The sequence below is a fragment of the Carassius gibelio genome, chromosome A18 (genome assembly GCF_023724105.1).
Source record: "Carassius gibelio isolate Cgi1373 ecotype wild population from Czech Republic chromosome A18, carGib1.2-hapl.c, whole genome shotgun sequence".
NCBI lineage: Eukaryota > Metazoa > Chordata > Actinopteri > Cypriniformes > Cyprinidae > Carassius > Carassius gibelio.
In genome coordinates, this window is record NC_068388.1 from 23,940,219 (window position 1) to 23,966,120 (window position 25,902).

Sequence of the window (25,902 nt, forward strand, 5' to 3'; positions counted from 1 at the left end):
GATGTGACTGAACTGCATGTCTGAAGCACCAACCTGCTCTCACTGCCTTGCTTCTTCCTCTCTCGCACCTTCAGCCACTTGCGCAGCAGGAATCGTTTGCGCCGGGGCGAGGCGCTCGGGGTGGAGCTGTTCGACCAGGCCGCGTCCTCGTCGCTGGATGGTGTGATCTCGATGGAGGGCAGCTGGAGGTACTCTTTGGAAGCCGAGCGTGATCCGGGGTGCCGCAGTAGGCCGTTCTCAAGCCGCTCCAGCTCACTGGGCAGCTTTTTCATTCGTCTCATCTTAAAGCGCCGGCGCCGCAGGGTGGGGGTGGACGAGCTGGACCAGACGAGGCTGTCGTGACCGCCTCCGCTCCCACCGCCCTCCTCCTCTCCGTGGCTGGACTCGTCCCGGGGGACGTGCACCTGGAGGGACGGCGGTCGAAGGGTGTCCGTCATGCTCCGGGCTCACCACCCCTGCCGCTGTGATCACCGGTTAGATTATAAACAGAGACGCTACAGTTACTTCCCTGCTCCCAGGGAAGGTGAGAGGCTAACTGAGGGGACTGTCCGGGTTAAAGATTCAAGAGGAAACTAAGCTGTTAAGTTGATCCTGAGTCCTCCAATACTTATCTGATCAACAGTCGAGTCTTTTCTTGATGATGGATTGAACTCTTTCTTCTTGTTTTAGCTGCACAATTACCGGCACCTGATGGTGTTTTGGTGGATGAACTGGTGGAGGTGAGTGAAAATGACAAGAGCGTGTGTGGCCTACAGCGGTATTAGATGACAAAAGGAGGGCTCTTTTCTCCTCCCAGAAGATAAAACATGCATAAGGGGTGGCTATCAGTGTAACAGTACTCCAGGACTCCCCGTAGGTCCGAGACGGTTTCACACACACAAACACGAAATGCCCTGTGTGTGTTTTTTTTGTTTGTTAAAGATGCTGGAAAATTTCTCCTATGTGCAGTCTGGTTATCCAACAACAAATTTTGAAGATGGATGGTAATGTCTGGAGCCAGAATTGTGGGTTGGTCACGTTCCTCAGGTTGCTGTCCCCACACTGCTCTGCATCTCCGTCTTCTGGCACATACAGCTGCCCTCAGCCTAAAGATTAGAGTAAGATGATAGGAAACCAAGTAACTGAGACACTGGTGACTGAAGTTGTAAAGTTGTAAACACAAAGGTATTGTTAAAAATGCACGCAAAGCCACAAACAGCCACAAGGAAACATTTATACACAAGACCCAGCAAGATGCACCACCAAACACACAGATAAATAGGCAAAAAATAAAAATAAATAAAAACACACAGTAAACAAAGCACAAAGTGCACACACATACATGCAGTACTTGTCTGAATGAGCTCTGAAACCACACACTGAAGTAGTGGTCGACCGATATAGTTTTTTTGATAGCCGATGCCGATATCTTGGAAAGCAGCGGCTGATGGACGATATAAAACAGATATAGTGCAAAATAGATTACCATAAATGTTTATCAGTACATTTTACCTATCTTTTAAGGGATAAATAAGTCAATATTAAATTACATATAAAATCACTATTGTTTCTGGTCAGTATTGAAAAGTCAATTTTCATAGTTTTACGCAAAATGCGATATTCGCAGAGTTATTAGGTCATGTTTTCTCCCTTTTTCCTAAACTGCAACAAGCACCAGTCTCTCTTTTTTGCATAATGCGATATATCCGCTCCAATCCAATCACAGAGTACCTTTCCATGCACTCTAGACAGTAACAACCAATCACAACGCACCATTCCACACACTCTAGACAGTAATGGCAGTGCTTTGAATACACTCTGTATCTTAGTTTTATTCCTCTACTTTGTGATCAACAAACAAGGTAAATCACATGTGATTGTCATGCGCATCTCAACAGTAAAGCCGGTTCGGTGATTAATAGTACCAGTAAATCTCCATCACAGGCTTTTAAATGGTGCAACATTTAATACAGTGACAGTGACATACAGCCAAGTTTGGTGACCCATACTCAGAATACACACTCTGCATTTAACCCACCCAAAGTGCACACATACACACGCACACACTGTGACCACACACACACACAGCAGTGGGCATCATTTATGCTGTGGCACCCGGGGAGCAGTTGGGGGTTTGGTGCCTTGCTTAAGGGCACCTTAATCGTGATATTACTGGCTCGAGACTCAAACCCACAAACCACAACCTTAGGGTTAAGAGACAAACTCTTTAGGGCCACGACATTCCCCAAAAAATACTATAAATAATACACAGAGCCGTAGATCAGTGACAAGCTGCGCTATATCACATTTAATAGATGAATCACAGTCGATTATGAACGTGGTATAATGTAGCTTGTCACTGTTAGTGTTTTTATTAATGCCATTTATGTTTTTGTTAATACAGCACATAACACTAGTCAACTAAATGAATATGGAAGCATATGGGTAGCATTATTCAATTTGGGATGTAATATGCAAAATGACAATGCAATATGTAAAATGGCAATGCATTTCTGTATTTATATTTACATTTTCCAATACATTTGTGCAACGTTTGGTGCAAAATTAAAATGAAAATTAAATTACATAATTTTCATTTGCCATATCCTACACAAGTTTTAATATGTAAAATGAATATTAATTTTATTAAACTTTATTAAACTTCTGTTTTCTAAATTGATATTGTTAATGTTCTTGTTCATGATGCAATTTTATTTTATTGCTGTAATTAAATTATAGCATTAACAAGATGACCCGTTGAATTCATTTTGGAAGCGATGACTGATTAAAGGGGGGGTGAAATGCTCGTTTTCACTCAATATCCTGTTAATCTTGAGTACCTATAGAGTAGTACTGCATCCTTCATAACTCCAAAAAGTCTTTAGTTTTATTATATTCATAAGAGAAAGATAGTCTGTACCGATTTTTCCCAGAAAAACACGACCGTCTGGAGGCGTGACGTGTGGGCGGAGCTAAAGAATCACGAGCGCGAGTAGGCTTTTGCGTTGAGAGCGTTTGGAAGCTGTGACATTACCGTGAGGAAAAAACTATCATCCAAAACAAACCATGGCTAACAGTCAGATTCAGCGTATATTTATGACCCAGAATCAGATCCAGAGGCTGAAATTCAACAAGAGCAGCATCAGCAACGAATGTCTCTATGTGGTATGTACTGAAACTGTATATATATTTGCTTAGCGGTTTTGGAAAATGACTAAGTTCCACTTTATGTCGTCTTTTTTTGTTTTGTTTTTTTAAGCTGTAAATGTGGAAAGTGCAGTTTGATGACAACATCGCATGTTGTTTACTTGATGTGCTTACGCGCCGATAGCTAAGTTAACAGCACAGAGATATTTGAAGCAGTTTTACTCACCGCCTGCGGTTCCAACACACGATCTTGACCCTTTTTTGTTGGGACTGCATTATTCTTTAAGAAATAAACGATACGCAAATCCGGCGTCAAACTGGGCCTTGTTTGTAAAACAAGCATCTTCGAAATGCAGGGAACAAACACAAACACTTGCACAACTCCGCTGATGCTCTGTAAAAATAAACTCCATCCACTGGTCCCTTAATTTTTTTTTTTTTTGGTAATCTGTGCAGGGTTGTCTTGCCCTGGCAACCAAAAACACACTTCTTTTGTGACATTTCGCGACGCTCTCGCTCTGATCAGTGAAGTCTGTTGTGCTCTCAGTGCTCTGCTATACGGGAGCGCGCGCTCTTCCGGCAGAAGTGCCTCAGGACCCATATAAGGAAATTCCGCTCCATCTAACGTCACACAGAGCCATACTCGAAAAAAAACTTTCCGAAACTTGTGACAAACCGGAAGGAGTATTTTTGGAACAGAAATACTCCTTCAAACGTACAACTTAATTTTTGAAACTTTGTCCATGTTTAGCATGGGAATCCAACTCTTTAACAGTGTAAAAAACTCAGTATGCATGAAATAGCATTTCACCCCCCCCCTCCCTTTAATGTATTTTTAGTCTAGTGCCTGCATATAAGTATTGATTATGATATAACATAACTAGTATTGACAAAGTTCAGAGGCTGTCATATGTGGATCAACTTACTATGTTGTGTATTTTCAACAGTTCCAATATGAAAAATAACTTTCATATTGAGTCAATGGATTTATTGTATTTTGAGAAGAAACAAAATATTGTGGAATTATTTCATTTTTGGGAAAACTATAACTTAATAGATCTTAAACTATGATAAATCTTTGAATTTCAAAACCTGGATTTTAATTTTTTCTGTTATTATAACCTTAAGATCCTATGTGAAGGTTTGAAACAGAAAATAGTGTTTTTTTTTTTTAAAGAGTATTATTTCCATACAATAACATTTGGCATATTTAAGGGTAAATACGGGTCTTTTGATGTAATATAAATTTGTGTGAAAAATTCTTGTCTACCTCAGCTTCAAGTCATGCTGAATGCAGTTGTCTTGTAGCCAATCTGAAAAAAAGATTTCACAACTTTAGGGGATTTTTATTTATTTATTTATTTTTTCAGCCTGTTTCTCAATAAAATATAATTTTACTTCAAAAGATATGAGCCAATTGGATTTTATTTATTATTTTTTGTTGGCTGGGGGGGGGGTACTGGGGGTGAACATTTTGCTTAATATCTCCTTTTGTGTTGCACAGAAGAAAGAGTGCCATATGGACTGAACTGACTAGAGGAAAGGCTGACAGAGTATTCATTATGCTTTGAAAAAGTGCTGGGAATAACGTCGAACTGCAAAAAACACCTATAGATTTAAAGCACGACACTGTGGCTTTACTATAAATCATTAGTAAATCACAAACTGTAAAATGATTTTTTTTTTTACTACAGGGGCAGTGTTTAGCTAAAGATGAGGCCAATAAACAAGCCTGACTAGAGTAAACAGCACCATTGAGAGTCATAAACACCCTGACCGCTGACCCAGTACTGAGAAACTCAAATACAATCCAGCTGACATCCAATATTTAAACAATCACTTCCACTAAACTGCTCTGGCCTACAGCACACTAGACAACACCAAAGGCCGTTCTCCAAATGAAAACAACAACATCAGTCTCTGATTAGTTCAAAGCAACAAGATCAATATGCAAAATGCAAATGAGAGGTGAATATGTATGTTGAACATTAGCGTTCCTCCACTGCAGAACAGCTTGTGAGCAAACTGTTATACTGACAGATAGTGACAGGATTGGGTTACTTTGAAATAAGAGGCTGTGTCTTTGTGTCAAGGCTATCGCCGCTACATAACCCAGCTTCTCTTCCTCGTGCTCATTAACAGAATGACACATGCTATTCTCATTATTAGGTGTTCGTCTCCAGTAAAGCTGTAGAAGGTTTGTGAATTAAGAAAGACAGTCATAAAATTATCCAAAGGACACATCCAAAGCAGGGGTATTATACGTATCTGAAACTTAAACCATAACATGTTTTTGTTACTTGAAATGAAATTAAAGTTACACTAATATGAAGCAAAATATATAAAACAACTTTTAAAAATGCATTTAGTATTTTATTCTATTCCAGCTACGTGCCAAGGCAACTTTTTAAAAACTAGATACTCATACAGTATCTAAAATAATAATAATTAGTATTACAAAAATTAGAAAATGAACAATAAAATTACTTAAACTGTGAAATGAAAATATAAAAATAAAACACATTCAAAATATTAATAAACTATAATAGTATCTCAATGACACTTTGAGTCTTTTTTAGCATTGGAACATACAACTGTTAAATATTTGCCAAAAGGACAGAATACAGTTTCCTCTTCCTTTTGCCTGAAACATGCAAATATGTTTGCTACAAGCAAAATGAATATGAAAATAGACATGCAAATGCAATCAGAAATGTTTGTAAAAGCTTTCTCAAAATAACTCTTGACATATATATATATATATATATATATATATATATATATATATATATATATATATATATATATATATATATATATATATATATAACCTCGTAAAGTATTGGCAATTAGAATTCCGAGTTAGATGCAAGCCAAATGCTAATGACATGCTAAACCTTGACAAGGTTCATTTTAAGCAGATATTTACATTACATATGTACTATTATTTAATACTATTGCTGTACTACACTAATAACAAACAGGGCAGCTAAAATGTGTTCTAAATATGCTTAGTTTTGCATGCTACTAGTATGGATGTTTAAAACGTATCATATGAAGGGCAAATCGAAACATCATATCCTGCCAGTTAAGCCCAGTGAAAATGAATATTTTCCATATTTTCCATATAAATCATTTACAGTGATAGGAGAGACGAGCCTCCTGATGGGATCAGAGATATTCCAAGAGTGCTGTTAATTAGAATATGAAGACACCAGCTCGCATTACAGACATCCTTTATCAAAACAGCTTTACACAACCAAGGTCATGTGGACGAGGAGAAACAACATTCACCAATAACATCACAGCTAAAGTTAAATCCTGTCCTACATGATAACAAGCATCCAGGAGCACAACCGTTAGTTTCCAGTAAATGTTACTTTACTTAAGTTTGCAAATGTGGATTTGCGTCGTGTTAATGGAAGACTGCATTCTAATATGTCTCTGACAGAAGAGATTGATTTCATCAAGTCTTTGAACGTTGTACACTGATATCAGTCTGATCATCTGAACAGCTGACAGTTCGTTCTTCACTCTGATTTTATCTGTCGCCCTCTAAACTCAATCACAGATTCAGATCAGAACCTGTGCCTGAAATTGCTTAAATCCATTAATGCATTCATCGAAATCACAAGCAATTTAGGTTTGTTTCTCTGTGGAGACTCACAGCAGGAGTTTGAGGAAGATTTCCATCTGATTGCTGGAGGGGCTGTGTGATGAAAGGCTGGAGAGAAACTACATTCTGCTTGATGTGCTACGAGCATGCAGTGTTGTAGTTATGTTGTCAGTTAAGTGATGAAGTTACCAAAAAGGCAACTAAAGCTGCCTTAAAACTGTACATGCATGTAAGTATTTGACAAAAATGAGTCACATTTAAGAACATGTCTCTGAAATGCAGTGGTTTTGAAGACTGTCCTGGAGCAGCAGCAGCACTGTCTGCCTCATCTAACACACCCGATTCAAGTCATCAGCTCATTCATAGAGACTTTATACCTGAAGTGAGACAGAAAAGGTTAAGAGTCATGAGAAAATATGATGCATGTCAGATACGCATCATGTTCAACAGCAGCAGCTCTTAAAGCAGCCAAAATAAGCTCTGATGTCTGTTCATCAAAGAACAAAAGAAAATAAAGAGGAAATCAATAACTTTTGTAGCGTTAAGAATTCATTTATGTTTAATTTAGAATTTAGTGTTTGAAAACTTTACTAAATTTTTGTATATTACCTGCTGAAGGGCACCTGTGAATATAACATTTATTATAATCAGTTTAAGTGAAGAATATACTTTTTTAGTCTAGTAAATGTTACAATTGAAAGCTCTCAATTATACTGTAATGTTAGTCAATGGTTAAATATAAGAAGAAAAAAATCATGCAGACACTAGTATTATTGGTATCAATGATGCTGACCCTCAGTCATAAAAAGATGCCAATAAACAAACATGAACTAATATACTGTCTGTATGTTGTTTCTACATTAATTAGAAAATGTGACATGAAATTATTGCAATATAACAGTATATTTAAAAAATAATATTAGGTGCAATTAATATCGATTGATTTCAGAAAAAAAAATGTGTGATTTTTTTTAATATCTATTGATTGACAGCACTAGTAATAATTACTATGATAAGTACACAGCATGCAGAACAGGACTGTAAAATAAATAAACACCATTATTCTTTATGGTTGTGTTCTTTTGAACATTAATGTGTTTGAAACATTTGTATACTTATACATTTTTAAATGTTCATGTTGTCTTTTTGTTATTTGTATAGTTTATCTTTTCAACCTGTTTTTGTATATATTTTTTTATTCAATACATTGATAAGCAATCCATGTGATGTGGAAATCTGTTACCAACTACACAATAATACATAATACATAATATCAATACTATGAAAAGCAAAGGATGTGTATTAAGCATAACTGATGCTTTATCTATATATTTCACTTTTTTGTTGCTACAGAGATGAAAAAAATGTCAAGCAAGACTGCTTCATAAATGATGATCTGTATGAAAAAATTCAGCCCCACCATAGCACAGAAACTGCACTTGTTAAAATTAAAAATGACTTGCTTCTTGCGTCAGATCAAGGCTGCATGTCATTGCTAGTTTTACTTGATCTTAGTGCTGCGTTCGACACCATAGATCATGACGTACTCATAGATCAATTACAAAACTATACAGGTATTCAAGGGCAGGCTCTAAGATGGTTTAGATCCTACCTGTCCGATCGCTACCATTTTGTTTATTTAAATGGGGAGTCATCTCATTTATCACCAGTAAAATATGGAGTGCCACAAGGATCTGTCCTAGGTCCTCTTCTATTTTCAATATACATGTTGCCCCTTGGTAATATTATTAGAAAATACGGGATTAGTTTCCAATGTTATGCTGATGACACTCAACTATATATCTCAAAGAGACCAGATGAAACTTCTAAATTATCTAAGCTAACAGATTGGATGACCAATAATTTAATGACAAAACCTAGTTCCTAGGATGGTAAAGTCCACTAAATGAGGTAGAGCTTTTTCACATTTGGCTCCCAAACTCTGGAATAGCCTTCCTGATAATGTTCTGGGGTTCAGACACACTCTCTCTGTTTAAAGCTGCGGTAGGTAACTTTTGACGCTCTAGCGGTTAATAAACAGAACTGCTTGCGTCTTGCGGAAGAACATCGTAGCCGGAACTACTTCTCTCTGTTTATGTCTATGAAGAATCACAAAGGTACTGGGTTACTCCGCCGCGGTGCCCCCGAAGCAATCTAAAATAGTCTGAATATAAACACTTATTATAGGTGCACCCTAGTGATTCAGGACAAGCTAAAAACACGGTTTGGAAAATGGATTCATGGTGTACTCGCTTATTACAGTATATACATTTTTCTACATTTAGAACACAAACAAAGTTACGGACCGCAGCTCTGATTGGTTGTTTCTTACAGGGAGCGATGGATTTTCTGCAAATGGCAATAGGACACTGGGAGGAGCCAGAGGAGCTTGATTTTTTCACAGATTATCTGTCTCATATTCTACTGTCAGGACATAATGACAGGTTTAACAAATATGTAAAAAATATATTTTTACAAAAGTTACCTACTGCAGATTTAAATCTAGATTAAAAACGCATCTCTTTCGCCAAGCATTCAAATAATACATCTCTTAAATTGTGACTGCAGTTGTATCTGATCAAATGCACATTCTTATTTTTTTGCTTGGGTTAATCTAATTATTTTTTTCTTGGTTGGAACAGCAGCTACACTAATGATGTCTCTATTTGTTTCTCTGTTTTGCCATTGGATTTACATCCTGTGGTAACTAGTATTTACACAAGCTCCAGTCTGGATCCAGAACACCTGAGAAGAGATGATGCTGACCCTCAGAGGACCTCAGATGATGCTAACCCTGAAACAACATACAGAACTAACAAATATTGCTACTTACTATGCAATCACATACTAATTGCTGTTTATAGTGTTCATCGTCTGTTTGTCTACATCTTTTTTTTTTTTTTTTTAATTCCTGTCATGTGCACATAAACTGACAGTCGTAAGCTACTACTAAATATTGTAGAAACTACATTTTCTGTTAAGTTGCTTTGAAATGATTTGTATCATAAAAAGCTATATACAAATAAACTTAAATTGAATTGAATAAATGCATAATAATTTGTATTTTCAAACTGTTTTTTTATCTATTCTTCATCAACACAGTACACAAAATATGTACAAACATTTGTACAGTTGACATTCAAAATAAAAAAAAACTCAGGTGCTGTAAGTGATTTTTAATGGAAGAGCACATAGAAAATGCCTCTAGCTGAAAGATATCACTGAAATAGGTGTCCTGAGAAATCCTGTCAGTGATTTTCAACTTTTGCTGATATGTCTATGGCCGGTGGGATTTAGAAAAAGTAACTGTGTACTTCACTGGTATGTGTGGCGGAAGTTACACACTGTAATGCCTTTCATGTGCACTCATCCAGGAAATACAGCAGGCTGTGGAGTTTTGATTGACACACGGGATCCATCCACAGACATTTCCTGTAGAGCAGAGAAGGCCACTTGCTTCCTAGAGTGTATTTTAAAACAGATTCACTTCACTAAACTGTCCTGCATTTCATCAATATCTCAAACAACATGCCAATGGAGCATCATAAGCATCTAGCCGCATAACAAATCCAACAAGTTAAATCTTTATATTAGAACAGACACCTGTTCTCACACAAACACATGCATACTGACACACACACACACACACACACACAGAGAGAGAGAGAGAGAGAGAGAGAGAGAGAGAGAGAGCTTTGCTCTGTAACTTGGGAGTGAAACACACAGAGAGATTACCATGTGCCAGTTGACAGCTGGGAAGAGCTAATTTTACAAAAGCAACAATAGCCTGAGTGTTTGTGTGAATGTGTGTGTGTGTGTGTGTTTGTGTGAGAGAGAGAGAAGTAGAAGAAGAAGCCCAACTGAGACGGATACATACTGATAAACAATCCTTGCTGTATTTAAAAAGCAAAACAAAATGTCTTCATCTACAACATGGATGACACAAAAACATCTGGCCCCTTAAACCTGCTGGTCTCAAAGCAGGAAGTGCTGAAGTCAAAGTCTGATGGGCTGGGATCATGTCCAGCCCATCTAACGCCTCCCGAACAACAAAAACTATCAGACTGTGATGGACAAGACTACTACAAAACAAATTAGACTACATTTAGTCTACATAAACCCTTGTAAAAAAGAATGCTCAATTATATTGAATGTGCACTTCTAGTGTACTTTAAACCATTCAAGTATATTAATATTGCAGGTAATATTATATTAATTAAATAAAAACCACTTAAGTGTACATAGAGTTCATTTTAATTGATTAAAAAAAAAAATCAATCACAATTTTTTTTTCTGAAATTAATCACACCTAACATTCAAGTTTTTAAATATAATTTGATACTGGAATAATTTCACATTCAATATTCAAATGGATGTAGAAACAAAATAGACAGTATAGTTTCATATTTGTTTTCAGTTTATCATAAAAGCTTATCAGTATGCACTTTAACAATATTTCAGGCAACCGAAGTATTATGAAATTATATATAAAGATTTATTAGTGTCTTTATAGTGTTCATACAGTATATATATATATATATATATATATATATATATATATATATATATATTAGTAGTAGTAGTAGTAGTATTTATTTTATGCTTAAGTGTACTTTTGTTTCACAATTTCACAATGGTACGAATCAACTGCTTTACATTGTATTTGCTAAGTAAATAACTTCTGACAGTTGCATCAAAACCAGTTAAGACATCATTCAGTCAGTATTCGATATTATTATATCTGATTTATTTTATTATATCCGAAACGAGTTTTCCAGAGAACTGATTAATGCACAAATATATGCAAATAAAATGACTACTTCTGCAACATTTCCCGCTTCTTGGCATTGCACGCACGTGACGTCACAGAGGGCTGACAGTGCATGAGTATGTGGCCATCTGACTTTTATCACTGTTATAGTGGTGGAAATTATGATTCTTTCTAGTGATTCGTTCATTTTCAGTTCGTTCACCAAAATGATTCGTTCAGAATCGTTCACTGATTCGTTCAGTGACCATTTCTTCGTATTACACAAAATAAGCCAGCAGATGGCAAAAAAAAGTGTATTATGTTGTTATGTCTTAAGTCAACGAACGTATTCACTTGTTGCAAAAACTGATCTGGCTTTATTAAAATGTGTGTATAATCGCATTCAATATATAAAGTCTAATTAAGTTGTTCAGATGAACAAAGCACAAGGTTTTCTTGCCTAAATAGCATTTTAATTGTTTGGTCAGACAGTTTGTATATTATATATTCACATTCATCAATCGTGGATTAAACGTGGAGTTGCTAAATATCAAAACAAGCGTATGTGAACAGTACAGTACCTATAACTGCGCTTTGCATTTTCCGATATTGACATGCTAAATGGCAGACTGACCCGGTTTACTCTCATTCATTTCGTTCACGAACGAGATAAGCTATGTACCAGTTCATTTCATTCACGAACGACATGTATCCGTTCATTCAGCTCGTTCACGAATGACATGTGTGCCAGTTCAGTCATTTCATTCACGAACGAGATTTACTAAATCATTCAACTCGTGCACGAACGACATGTGCTTTGCCGATTGAGAAACGTGATTGGTAAACGGTTTGCCAGAATATACCCTGACCATCAGGTCAGTCATTTCATTCACGAACGAGATGTATCATTCAACTCGTGCACGAACGACATGTGTGCCAGTTCAGTCATTTCATTCACGAACGATATGTATCAGCTCATTCAACTCATTCACGAACGACATGTGTGCCAGTTCAGTCATTTAGTTCACGAACGATAAGATCTCTAGATCTAGTTCAGACTCATATGAAACTCGTTCATTGAAGGGCGTATTCGTTCACTACATTCAACAAATCAAATACTCTGTCACATCTCATACTCGAAGGCTATTGGCTCGAGGTTGAGTAATTCTTTGACAGGATGAAACAGTTGTTACCTGGTGCACTGAGCTGCGCATGCGCTGCTTATAGCGCCGCGCTGCTGTGGAGGGAGGAACTTCACTGAACGAGAAATATGAGTCAGTGGATTACGTGAACGAGAACGATTCGTTCACCTAAAAGATTCGTTCAAAAAGAACGATTCGTTCACGAACGACACATCACTAGACTGTTACAATCTGTTCGATTCACTCTCATGTAACCCATGGCAACCCACAACTTTACTAACCACAACTTTCTCGTATTACTTACAGGAAGTATCCACATATCCACAACAGTAGCCTGTTCAAGCTAGTTTTGCGTTTTAAATCTCGCTTACTGAATTATGCACTCAATAGCAGTCATCCAAAGCATCTTGAGCAAATATGATAAATCCGCGAACATCCTGAAGAAAATAAACTGTAACTAACTCGCCCTTACCTGCCGTGAAGTCCAGCGCGCGCACGATCCAGATGTCATGCTCGCGTAAAAGAAGTCGCAACATTTTAAAACTCATTGAAAGTCAGTTTATTCATGTCAAACCGACCCCGACAGCTGGCAAAATGAGAAAACTGAAATTTATCTGCACAGGGTTACGCGGTTGTACTAGTGAAGTCCGCAACTTTAGACACAACACATCGCGCATTCATTCCATTATTCATTCCCGTCTGCCCGCCCGTCACGGCCTCGGAGGAAGCAGCTCACGCGGGCGAGCAATCACTGCTGCTCTGAGGAGGAGTCGACACGAGCCGTTAGCAGACCACCGAACAGTGGCCTATCCGTACCGAGCGCGTGCTGAGCTCACACTGTCCTGTTAACCCTTACCGACAGACACCGGAGGACCATTAAACTGCCAAACTGATGCTTTATGAGTTTAACCTACTTTATGAGCGCAAGAGCATGATGTTTGGGGGCATAAGTACAGGACAACTTTATTTTACAGGACAACATATTGCAATCATGGAAGCTTATTTCTATGCAAGCTTATTATTTCGTAGATAGATACATTATTTGAAATGAGTTCTATCTTGTATAAGCTATTTTCATATTGATAAACTATAATAATGGAACATAAACCAAAATATATCAAGGACTGTATTCACTCCTTCACTCCATTTGTCAAAAAGTATTAAATGAAATCATACAATTGCTATAATGCAAGAGTGTATAATAGAGAGAGATCACCAATATTATATATAGTTAATTGTTAAATATAACCTTGAATATAAATTATATAATTTACCCTGCCTATCCTCTAGATCAAAGAACAAAATGTGAGCAATATTTCATAATCGTTGTCTCTGCAAAGACAGAGCACCATGTACTGCCCTGCTGCACAGTAAATGACTACGTAGCAGTAAAACGCCAGGGTGAGTTTGAGATTTGAGCCCTACAGAAAATCACAAGTGTGACGAGAGTGTCCTCTCTGTCAAAACACCCTGACCTGATACACGATAAGACAAGGCTAAATGGTGGAGACAGCTTCATATTGTTCCCTTGATCATATATTAGAACATTAGTTAATTGTAAGGAAGGAAGAAGATTTATGTAACATTAAGTATTCCTACTTAATAACCCAAATAATACCCAATTTCCTCTCATTTATTTTTTGTCTGAGTGACATGTCTACCTTCCACTTTTGTCTTCCTTTAAAACAACTTACAATATGTGTTATAAATACACAAATAAATAAAGTTCTAGTTGCGTTTTGGAAACCATAAATAAGCTGCCTATTATTTTATTTTTTCTAAAAACGAGTGCAGTAATTTAATGTTTGCATTAAAAGTGACCATTTACGCAAAAATCACTTTTATCAGATGTTTAAACACAGTTATGTGGCCACAGTGTGTGAAAACAACCAGCCTATAATGGTAAAAATCCACCCACTCATTTTTTATAATCCCAATAAATCATAAACAGTCTCTCCAAACGAGCAGCTCCAGATTTCTCCCAATATACATGTCATAGTAGGGAAAAGTCCCGCCCATTTGTGGCACTTTCGGTCCTATTAGCATAGACCCCGCGCTGAATGAGAAGCAGCAGTCCGCCATTACTGTTTTCTTGTTACAGCTGCTGAATATACAATGTCAGCAACATGAGGCATTGCAAGTCTCGTGTTGGGATAAGCCTAAAATTCAGTTTCTTCATTGCTATTGCACATTCCTGATTATACCATTTTGATTTATGTCATAATGTTGTAGTAAATGAAAATTGTAGTAGTAAAGGGAAATACAGATAAAGCGAGTTATTCAAAATGTCGTTTGTGGAAATATTATACATATAAACATGTCCTTACAGAAAGTTTAAAAATTATTTGCCTAAGTGCACTTTTTCAGTCACACAAACATTGATTTTAATGTCATAAGTCATGCATTAATGCGTTTACACATCTAGTACAGTGTGGAATATACAGTATATGTATAATTTTTACTGATAATTTAAGATGATCCTTACTGTGGGTAAATATTATATTATCAACATTAATGGAACATAGAGCCTCTAAACTCTCAGAAAATAAAGTACATAAATGTACCTTTAGGGGTACAATGGCTTGTCACTGGGGCTGTTCCCTCAAGGGTACCCTTGGCATAGGGTACAAATTTGTTCCCTTGTGATTTGTGCCTTAGGAGACCAGTTTTGGACCTGTGGTGACAATTTTGTACCTTTATTTAACCTTCAAAAAGGGTACAAAATTAGCTTTTACAGGGTACAATCGTTGACTATATATATATATAACATACACACACACGCTGAATTAAAATCTGGATGTATTAAATCCTTTTAATTTTACACATTTTACAACATTTAATTTTAAACACAATGTCTAAATGTTAAAAATAAACGATAATCAACTAAGTGTAATTTGACAACTGGGTAAGTGACAATCTCGACGTCGGTTACTTCTATGCCTGCTTCTAATATTTTTGGAAGGCTCTGTAACCGTGCTATGACTTCGACTCAGCCAAAAGAAAAACTGAGAACTGGACGCTCTTTTAAATTGATATTCAAGGAGCTAGGGGTGGGCGATATCTCAATATTTAAAATATATCGAGATATTTTTTAAACACGATATGGATTTTGACAAATCGTATATATTGATATATTGTTTATATTTAATTCGGATTCTGCCACTTTGCTTGTTTGCCTTCTATGTGCTGTACTCACCCCCGCCTCCTTGGTTTTCTACCCCCTCCCCTCGCATGTACAGAACTAGTCTAAAAGAAAAGTAAAAAAAAAAAAAAATGACAACTGGCTACATTATATGGAGATACTTCGGTTTTAAGGCATCCGGCGAACAGCAGGCAGATGTCTACTGTAGGGCCCTATGATTTCCGCGATGCAGAAAACGCGGACGGAATCGCGGAATCCAGCCATAAAAACAAAATTTACAGTTTAATGTGGAATGTCACGGAATTTGTCAAATTTTGAATTAATTAATCTAAAGTAGGTCATTGCACTTACATCAAAGCACAATATTGACTAATATCTGCAAATATTAAGCCGGAAAAGTCTATTTAAATATGAATCCTGCATGTTCTGCATGTCTGTTTTAATGAATGGAGCAGAAGCACGTCTTCGTCTATTCCACACACGGAAGTGTGCGTGACGCTCCGGTGATTTAAGCGTCTTTTGTTTAACTAAATAAAGACGTGAACACATGAGGAACATCTCTAGAACTGCTCTGAGAGTCACTTCATGAGCTTTTGACTGTTTGATTTGAGTAAAACTAGCATCATATATCACATCATAGACTGTAGTATCACATACACAGAACTGTAAAGGTAAATTATTATTATTATTGTTCAGCAGAATGTACATAGCCCACTACTATTACTATTAAAATGAAAAGAACACATTTTTTTAAGGAATAATCACACAACATTTCTTCCATATTTTATTTTAAAAGTAAAACCCCTTTGTTTACCAAAAAAAATTTAAATAAAGTTTGCTTAATTTTAAATAATTAAAAGATAAATTAAATTAATGTTTTATACCTTCATTTGATAACCAGAAAAATGTAAATACACAGAATTTCTGAAGGGAAAAAACATTTTTATGCATTTAAATAATTACACATGCTAAAACACTGAATTAGGTGACAATAAAACATATGTTGAAGAAAAAAATAAAACTTTTCATAGGGCCCTAAACATGTAATATTTGGCATATTTGTTTTTGCAGTAGTTTTTGGGGGGTTATTTTTCCTGTAAAGATATCGAGATATATATCGTATATCAAGATATAACAAAATATATCAAGATATATTTTTTGCTCCATATCGCCCAGCCCTACAAGGAGCCAATCAGGGCTGGCTCTTGATATTGTACCTTAATCTATAAAAGAAATGGTACATATATATACCTGGGAACTTGGGAACATATACAGTATGTACCTTTTTGACCCTCAAAATGGTATATACATGTACCTTGAGATCCAATAATTAGGCCTATGGGGTACGTTAGTGTTGTACCTTGGGGGACAGAAATGGACTCCTCCTGTACTCCTATTTCTGACAGTGTACTGCGCTATATGGCGGCATTGCTGCATGTCTTTAACACATTGTTCATTACTTCAGCAGCCCTCTTGACTCCCTTCAGTTCACCTCATACAGCAGTATTGATCACACTGGCTGCTGTTGCAGAAGCTTTCTATTTAAAGCCACTCAGCACAGCCTATGATTGATGCTGAACCTATGAAAAATGGGATTCAACTGAAGGTCGAGCTTGTTATCTTTGAACAAGGAACAAAAATCAAATAGATTGAAAGGGGTCATGGAATGTGTTGATTTTTTTATTTTTATACTGTTTTCTATATTCCACTTATAATATTAATACGATTTTTACATTAAAATAGTTTAGCAGTAATAGGCTATTTTTAGTCTGGTTTTGACCCCCTCATGGTTAGGGATGGGAACCTTTTCTTTGAAAAGAACCGGAACCGTGAGCAATTTCTAAGTTTCGGTTCCGAAAACGGTTCTGGTGCAACACGTGACCTGTGAGCAGCCTTGCGCCGGTGTTCTGAATATTTGGCGTTTCCCGTAAAGCAGCGGTTCTCAATTGCAGTGCTCGCGCCCCACTGCTCTGCACATTTTGAATGTTTCTCTTAGCGCTTCAGACATTATTCGAACATAATCAGCCATGATTCCAGTTCGAAGCTAACGTAGTTATATGTTACAATCAAAGTACATTGAAGTGTGCAAGACGTGAATTTAAATTGTATTGATTTACAGAGGTATATGATGTCACAGTTGTCCATGTTTAAAGACGCTGCGCAGCACAAATCAGTGAATGAATGTTTCGATGTAATATTTAAATTGAATATTTAATATTTAAAATGTAATTTAATATTTAAAATGTACGAGTGTCTGAATGTACAAATCGTCATTTACTACGAATCCACTCGGATTTGTGTGTGTGTGTTTTTGAGACTTTCCTGGCAGAGCTCTCTTTCCAGGTGGGTCTGTCGTACTCTTCAGCCAATCAGATGCGAGCTTACCATTCAACCAATCATATCATAAGCCACTGGATTTGTAATGAAGTTACAAATGATCCACATCATTAAAGAGAATAAGCTCAGAAATATATAAAATAAATAAAAACTAGGATCAATCTAAAACTTTTCAAGTGCGACAATAAAATTAGCCTACACACGATCCACAACATAATTAAGTTGCAAAGAGCATAGGCTCAAACATAAAATTAAATGAAAGAGGATGCATCTGGAACTTTTCGAGTTCAGCGCAAAAGTCGCTCAGCCTGCAGTGAGAGAGAGATTTCCTCAAGATTTTTTATTTGCTCATTTTCTTTCTCTATTCTCTTCGTCTCTGTTGCCTCCAAATCCTCACTCTCTCTTGGCTCCTCTCCTCCTGACTAATAACTTTATCATAAGATGTCCGACTTGACAGTTTCTCTGATTTCAGCCAGTTAAGCATATTTATAATATATTTTATGGAATGAATGAAACGAGTTGGCACGCATATTAGCCTGCAGTACATAAAAGAAGAACAGTGCGATGAAGACAGCATCTGTCTTCTACGTTTCTATCGAAAACTAATAAATTATAGTTTTTTATTTAAAATAAAAGTGATTACAAAGGAAATGTTTACTGTTCATGTTTTTTTATTGTATGGAAAAATCCCATTAAAAAAAGCAGACCGCCATTACATTTTTCCTCTCGCGCACCACACTTTAGGAATCACTGAACTAAACTATCATGAAGTCGCTGAAGAATTTCCCGTAAAGCAGCGGTTCTCAATTGCAGTGCTCGCGCCCCACTGCTCTGCACATTTTGAATGTTTCTCTTAGCACTTCAGACATTATTCGAACATAATCAGCCATGATTCCAGTTCGAAGCTAACGTAGTTATATGTTACAATCAAAGTACATTGAAGTGTGCAAGACGTGAATTTAAATTGTATTGATTTACAGAGGTATATGATGTCACAGTTGTCCATGTTTAAAGACGCTGCGCAGCACAAATCAGTGAATGAATGTTTCGATGCGAGGAAACGGCAATGAACAATTGGAACACAGTTCATGCACGGAGTTCATTTCTAACGAGCTGATTATCTGAATCAGGTGTGTTAACAAAGAGAAACGTGCAAAATATGCAGAGCAGTGAGGCGGGAGGACTGGAATTCAGAACTGCTGCCGTAAAGGATGTCACGAACCGAATAACACACAGACATTCCTCTCTGCCTCTTTAATTACTGAGCACATTGATTCCAATGACGTGCATCCACAAACTCGTTGTGCTGTCCCGTCTTTAATTGCCGAACACATTGTTTCCCACGACTGTATGTGCACTCGCGCCTTTGATAACTGCACATCATTTTGTCTGACTGTACATCTAATGGCAGCGTGCTGCACCTGCCGCCACTAAATTACATTATAGTTCTCCCATATTGTCATTAATATACATACTGGCTTCAACTTGGACCACTAAATAAATAGACTGCTATTGTTATGCAAGTATGAGGGTTAGATTATTTAGTGTACAGGTCATTTCAAGAGTGATAAACAAAGTGATAGAAAATATTTATTTTAATGCATTTTAAATGTTTAAAAATGTGGAAACTTCTCATTGCATCACACCATCTCCTGACTGCATTATTATTTGTAAAATAGGGACTTTATGGAGAGTGGGTATACATGTTTAAGTTTAACCATTTATATTTCATTAATTAAGGGAATTTAACAAGTGTCTCAGCCCTCAAGGGACTATTTGGCCAACCAGCTTATTCCTGCTTGAAAAGCAAAACGTTATTGATAGTGTTAAAAACATCAACTTTGAAACACTGATTGATGGACTAGGATTACTCAACATTACTTACTACCTTCCAGCAACGCTACATTCAGTGAAGGTAAAATAGTAAAAAACATATTTCATTTAAATTAAACCAGAAGCCGAACCAGAAAATTTCTAAAAATACCCCACCCTACTTATGAAGAGCTGTACACTGTAATATAGGTTGCATTTTGACATTGCCAACCTTTAAATTAAGTTGATAGTAAGTAATAAACAGTTTTGAGCATTGAGTTGAGTTGATAGTTGAGTATTGTGTTTCCACAAACAGTCATAACTTTGACTATTAACAGCTTGAGTCGAGAGCGAGTGAGTACACTGGTCCACTTATACTGCTATACACAGTAGGTATACACACACATAAACACACAAAATGTTAATGTGTACCTGGTATTCCCTACGTTAAGGGGTCCAAATGTGTGTGTGTGTGTGTGTGTGCAGTTTGAATGAGTGTATATAATATATATGGGTGCTGTCCAAATGGATAAGAGCGCAGCTTCTGCTGTAACAGTAAAGCTGGGTAATTATAGCATGTGTCTTATAGACAGACATACTGAGAGACAGCGGTGGTGGGTTTCTCTGGATAGACTCTTTTAGATGCCACATGTTTGGAGTGTGACAGTGAGGTGGGGTGAATAAATTCACCAAACACATGATGGGAGGGAGACTGTTAAGTCAACTCAGTTTCCAAGGAAACGACAAAAGTTCACAGCATACCGAGTACCAGATCCCTTGAGTCCCTCATATTAAGTCTATTTTAGACTTGAAAGTTGAGGCCATGCACAGTTCCGATTCCACCTGATGACATGTAAAAGATCTCTATTTTGTAATAAAAGGAAGTGAAATCAGCAAGCAAAAGTGCAGAAGCTTTATCTATGGAAGCAGATTAGTCTCAAATATAATTCACGCAAAAAACACAATTCACACATGCGTAGACAATTTCACATGCATGAAAGCTAATTCACGTACACACAAAAAAAATTCACGTGCGTGAAAAAAATATTCACAAAAAGCAATTCACATGCGCAAAATAAAATTATATATTTAGAAAATACATTTCAGAAATGCAAAACACCAATCTGTAGATATAAAACTGTGCACAAAACCCTTTGAATATTTAAAATGTACGAGTGTCTGAATGTACAAATCGTCATTTACTACGAATCCACTCGGATTTGTGTGTGTGTGTTTTTGAGACTTTCCTGGCAGAGCTCTCTTTCCAGGTGGGTCTGTCGTACTCTTTAGCCAATCAGATGCGAGCTTACCATTCAACCAATCATATCATAAGCCACTGGATTTGTAATGAAGTTACAAATGATCCACATCATTAAAGAGAATAAGCTCAGAAATATATAAAATAAATAAAAACTAGGATCAATCTAAAACTTTTCAAGTGCGACAATAAAATTAGCCTACACACGATCCACAACATACTTAAGTTGCAAAGAGCATAGGCTCAAACATAAAATAAAATGAAAGAGGATGCATCTGGAACTTTTCGAGTGCAGCGCAAAAGTCGCTCAGCCTGCAGCGAGAGAGAGATTTCCTCAAGATTATTTATTTGCTCATTTTCTTTCTCTATTCTCTTCGTCTCTGTTGCCTCCAAATCCTCACTCTCTCTTGGCCTCTCTCCTCCTGACTAATTCATACTTTATCATAAGATGTCCGACTTGACAGTTTCTCTGATTTCAGCTAGTTAAGCATATTTATAATATATTTTATGGAATGAATGAAACGAGTTGGCACGCATATTAGCCTGCAGTACATAAAAGAAGAACAGTGCGATGAAGACAGCATCTGTCTTCTACGTTTCTATCGAAAACTAATAAATTATAGTTTTTTTATTTAAAATAAAAGCGATTACAAAGGAAATGTTTACTGTTCATGTTTTTTTATTGTATGGAAAAATCCCATTAAAAAAAGCAGACTGCCATTACATTTTTCCTCTCGCGCACCACACTTTAGGAATCTACTGAACTATCATGAAGTCGCTGAAGAATATACTGCTTTAGATATTCCTAAATTATAAGAAGAGAAAGATGCATTTCAATGTACAGACATATATTTACAAATTAAAGAACTTTTCTAAATATCTGATGTTTTTATCTTGATCGAACTACATTGCTTCAGCGTAGTGGTTAACAATGACTAGGCTACATGTTTTAAAATGTATTACTGTAATAAAGTACACACTGACCTAACAGACATCAATTTATAAAACAAGATTATTTAGAATTATAATTTCACAACTCTCCAAATTTTACTTTTGTTTTTAAAGGTCTTTCTTTTTTACTATCCTGATTGCAGTTTAATTTATAGTTACTGTAACTGTCCTGTTACAACTTTTTTTTTTCTAACTAGTTTTCTATCTAGAAAAACTGTCTTGATTGAATGTGTAAACGATAAAATGTGTAATCTCAGACTTTTATGAAATCAACTAAACTCTTACCCGTGCTTCCCGTTCTTCATTCACCATACTGGATTACTGATGTAAAGGCTTAATTTCCGTTCTAATTAATCCATATTGCGCAAAAGGTGCGCAGAATCAGTGGCGTATGATATGATTGGTTGAATGGTAAGCTCGCATCTGATTGGCTAAAGAGTACGACAGACCCACGTGGGAAGAGAGCTCTGCCAGGAAAGTCTCAAAAACACACACACACAAATCCGAGTGGATTCGTAGTAAATGACGATTTGTACATTCAGACACTCTTACATTTTAAACATTCAAAGGTTTTTGTTCACAGTTATATATCTACAAATTATTTTTTGCATTTGTGAAATGTATTTTATAAATATATAATTTTATTTTGCACTTGTGAATTGCTTTTTGTGAATAGATATTTTTTTTCACGCACTTTCATTTTTTTTTGTGTGTACGTGAATTAGGTTTCATGCATGTGAAATTGTCTACGCATGTGTGAATTGTGTTTTTTGCATGAATTATATTTGAGACTAATCTGCTTCTATATTTATCCAATATGAAATGTTTTTAATTTATTAACAGGTGCTTTCACACGTACAGCCTTTTTTTATTAATTGAATGGCATTTTTCCATTTAGAGGAAAATGGAGACAAGGTGTTTTCCTGCCATATGTGTAAAGCCACAACAATTCATGAAAACTGACTTTGGTTTCTTGGTCAAACAGTGGTTAAGTAGAGCTTGGAGAGTGACAGACCTCTGGAGTGATCTCATTTTAGTCTGTGAGGATCACTTCTACAAGACTTTGATACAGTGTAGATCGATAGGTTTCATTATTTTTCATTCACAGGTGAAAAACTAAGTCTCAGGAGGATTTAGGAATGGAGAATCTGGTGGAATTCAAACTATTCCTTTTTCTTTACTACCAGTGCAGCTTTTTGCTTAAGATGAGTATTCTTGCTTCAGATATATTACGTATAAATCTAAACTATTTAATATATAAAATATATTTAACAGCCATCTGATTCTTTAAAAGGATACTTAAAGCTGCGGTAGGGAACTTTTGACGCTCTAGCGGTTAATAAACAGAACTGCTTGCGTCTTGCGGAAGAACATCGTAGCTGGAGCTACTTCTCTCTGTTTATGTCTATGAAGAATCACAAAGGTACTGGTTACTCCGCCGCGGTGCCCCCGAAGCAATCTAAAATGGTCCTAATATAAACACTTATTATAGGTGCACCCTAGTGATTCAGGACAAGCTAAAAACACGGTTTGGAAAATGGATTCATGGTGTACTCGCTTATTATATTCATTTTTCTACATTTTGAACACAAACAAAGTTACGGACCGCAGCTCTGATTGGTTGTTTCTTAACGGGAGCGATCTATTTCTGCAAATGGCAATAGGACCACTGGGAGGAGCCAGAGGAGCTTGATTTTTTCACAGATTATCTGTCTCATATTCTACTGTCAGGACATAATGACAGGTTTAATAAATATGTAAAAAATTTACAAAAGTTACCTACTGCAGCTTTAACCCAAAATAATTTTGGTATGTTTTAGCTTACCTCAAGGGCATCCAAGATGTAGGTGTCTTTGTTTACATTTTTATATTTTTAGGTCAAATCGTTCTTGTCTGTGACTCACAAAATGCAGGTCTATGGTCACCACCTCAAAGTGCATGCACAGAGGAGTCCAAATTAAACAAAAAAATTTAATAAAAAAAAAAAAAAAAAAAAAAGTAACATATTAAAGCAAAATAAAATCTTTAAAACCTTTTAAAATTATGACATAGAGCGAGACATGCTGAAGGTTGAAGAAGAGCATACAGACAGATCAGACTGTAAGTGTGTGTGCTCTCAGACTCAGTCATGCCGAAGACGGAGCCAGTAAAGCCTGTCATGGATGTGGACATGTTCATGCATTTGCAATTCTAAACAGTGGCTCCAAACCTATTGCCACCATAATAGCAAAGGTCCATTCACTGTCTCTCTTTCCTACACAATCCACACAGACATTTAAATGATAATATTCTAAAAAGAAATAGGAATATGAAAGAATAAAAAATCTGTCAGTATATCTGATGTGATATCATAATGATAATATCTATTCATTGAGCTCTATGAGGGTAATAAACTAAAATGGGAAGAGGAACATTTCATCTGATGGGAGGTAACACACTCTTCCTCACAGTCTGCTATTATTACACATTACAGGTGTGAATAATGTTCTGCTTCGAAAAGGCATACTTGCCTCAGATTAGCTAAATGCTCCTGACATACCACACTATGCTCTCAGAAAATAAGGTACAAAGTAGGTACATTTTCATAGGTTGCACTGTTGTAACTTTTAGGTAAAATGTAAACAAATGTTTTACCTTTCGAAAAGGTACAACGCCATTGACAGCTTTTGTACCTTTTTTCCTGAGATTATACTGTACATTGTTACATGGAATTATTTCGGAGATAGCATTATGTAAAACAGATTTATTTTCTCTTTCCATTGGCAATATCAGTGGCACCCATTTGAGAAAAAAATAAAATAAAATACTGAACTAAATTAAAATGAGGGAATTAATATTAGTGCAACATGGCCATAATTTACGTTAAATAAAATTAGAAAATTATATATATATATATATATATATATATATATATATATATATATATATATATATATATATAAAATAAAGGGAGATAGAATTACACTTTGTAGCAGTAGCTGAGTGGTCTGTGCTGGGAGAAGACATTCAATTTACCTTACGAGACCAATTCAGAAGAGACAGATTAACAACAGTGACCAAACAGAAACAACACAGTAATGTGATAATGTGTGACTGTGTCAGAGCCGCTACAAGGATATAAACATGATGAATGAATGCAACTGCATTCAGACACAGTCTAAGTGCTGAAATTACTGCAGCTTCAACCTTCCACTGCCTCTGTCATCACAAACTGATCGTACATTTGCCTTAAAAAGCTCAATGTTGCACAGGTTGTTCCAAGTTAGTTTAATCACCGTTTTATATTAATGCACTGCTTTCATTGAGACACACACACACACACACACACACACAGAAACACTCAGGAGCACAGAAACTTGTCAATGCTGCCCCAAAACTTTTATTAACAAAATAGTTTAGATACTGAATCGCTGCATTATATACCTCAGCAACGAGCTGAAAAGAAAATACCATCTAAACTAATCTAAACTCAGATATAGATCCATACAAACCCCACCCCAATTCAGTATTTAGGATTATCTTCCAGTAATTTGCGTGTGGTGCACAGTGATCTTGTTCTCTCTGCTACAGTTTTTTCCTCTTTGAGTTCAATTTCAGCATCTTTGGTTTCTGTTAACGGTTGTTTACAGTTGGTTTATTTGCCCAGTTAAATAATTAGTTGTGTGTTATTAATAGTTCTTTAGCCATTAGTGAGAAGTGTATGCAGTTAAAAGTGATCTCCTCTCAATTCACAAATTGTCTATTGCAATGTTAATGTGTTTGGTCTTG

At 36.3% G+C, this 25,902-nt stretch overlaps 1 protein-coding gene across 8 annotated transcripts in view; it reads right to left on the reverse strand.

Moving 5' to 3' along the window:
• The window catches only part of LOC127934528 (protein Aster-B), a 125,611-nt gene that overhangs the window by 69,339 nt on the left and 30,370 nt on the right, over positions 1-25,902 (reverse strand). For 7 of the 8 annotated variants that reach the window (XM_052531970.1, XM_052531976.1, XM_052531968.1 and 4 more), the window contains exon 2: positions 34-1,085. In XM_052531970.1, the coding sequence (XP_052387930.1) occupies positions 34-437 (404 nt within the window). In that variant the 5' untranslated portion in view covers positions 438-1,085. Of the gene's footprint in view, positions 1-33; positions 1,086-13,106; positions 13,477-25,902 lie in introns of those variants that run through there. The other variant, XM_052531969.1, reaches the window with a different exon arrangement.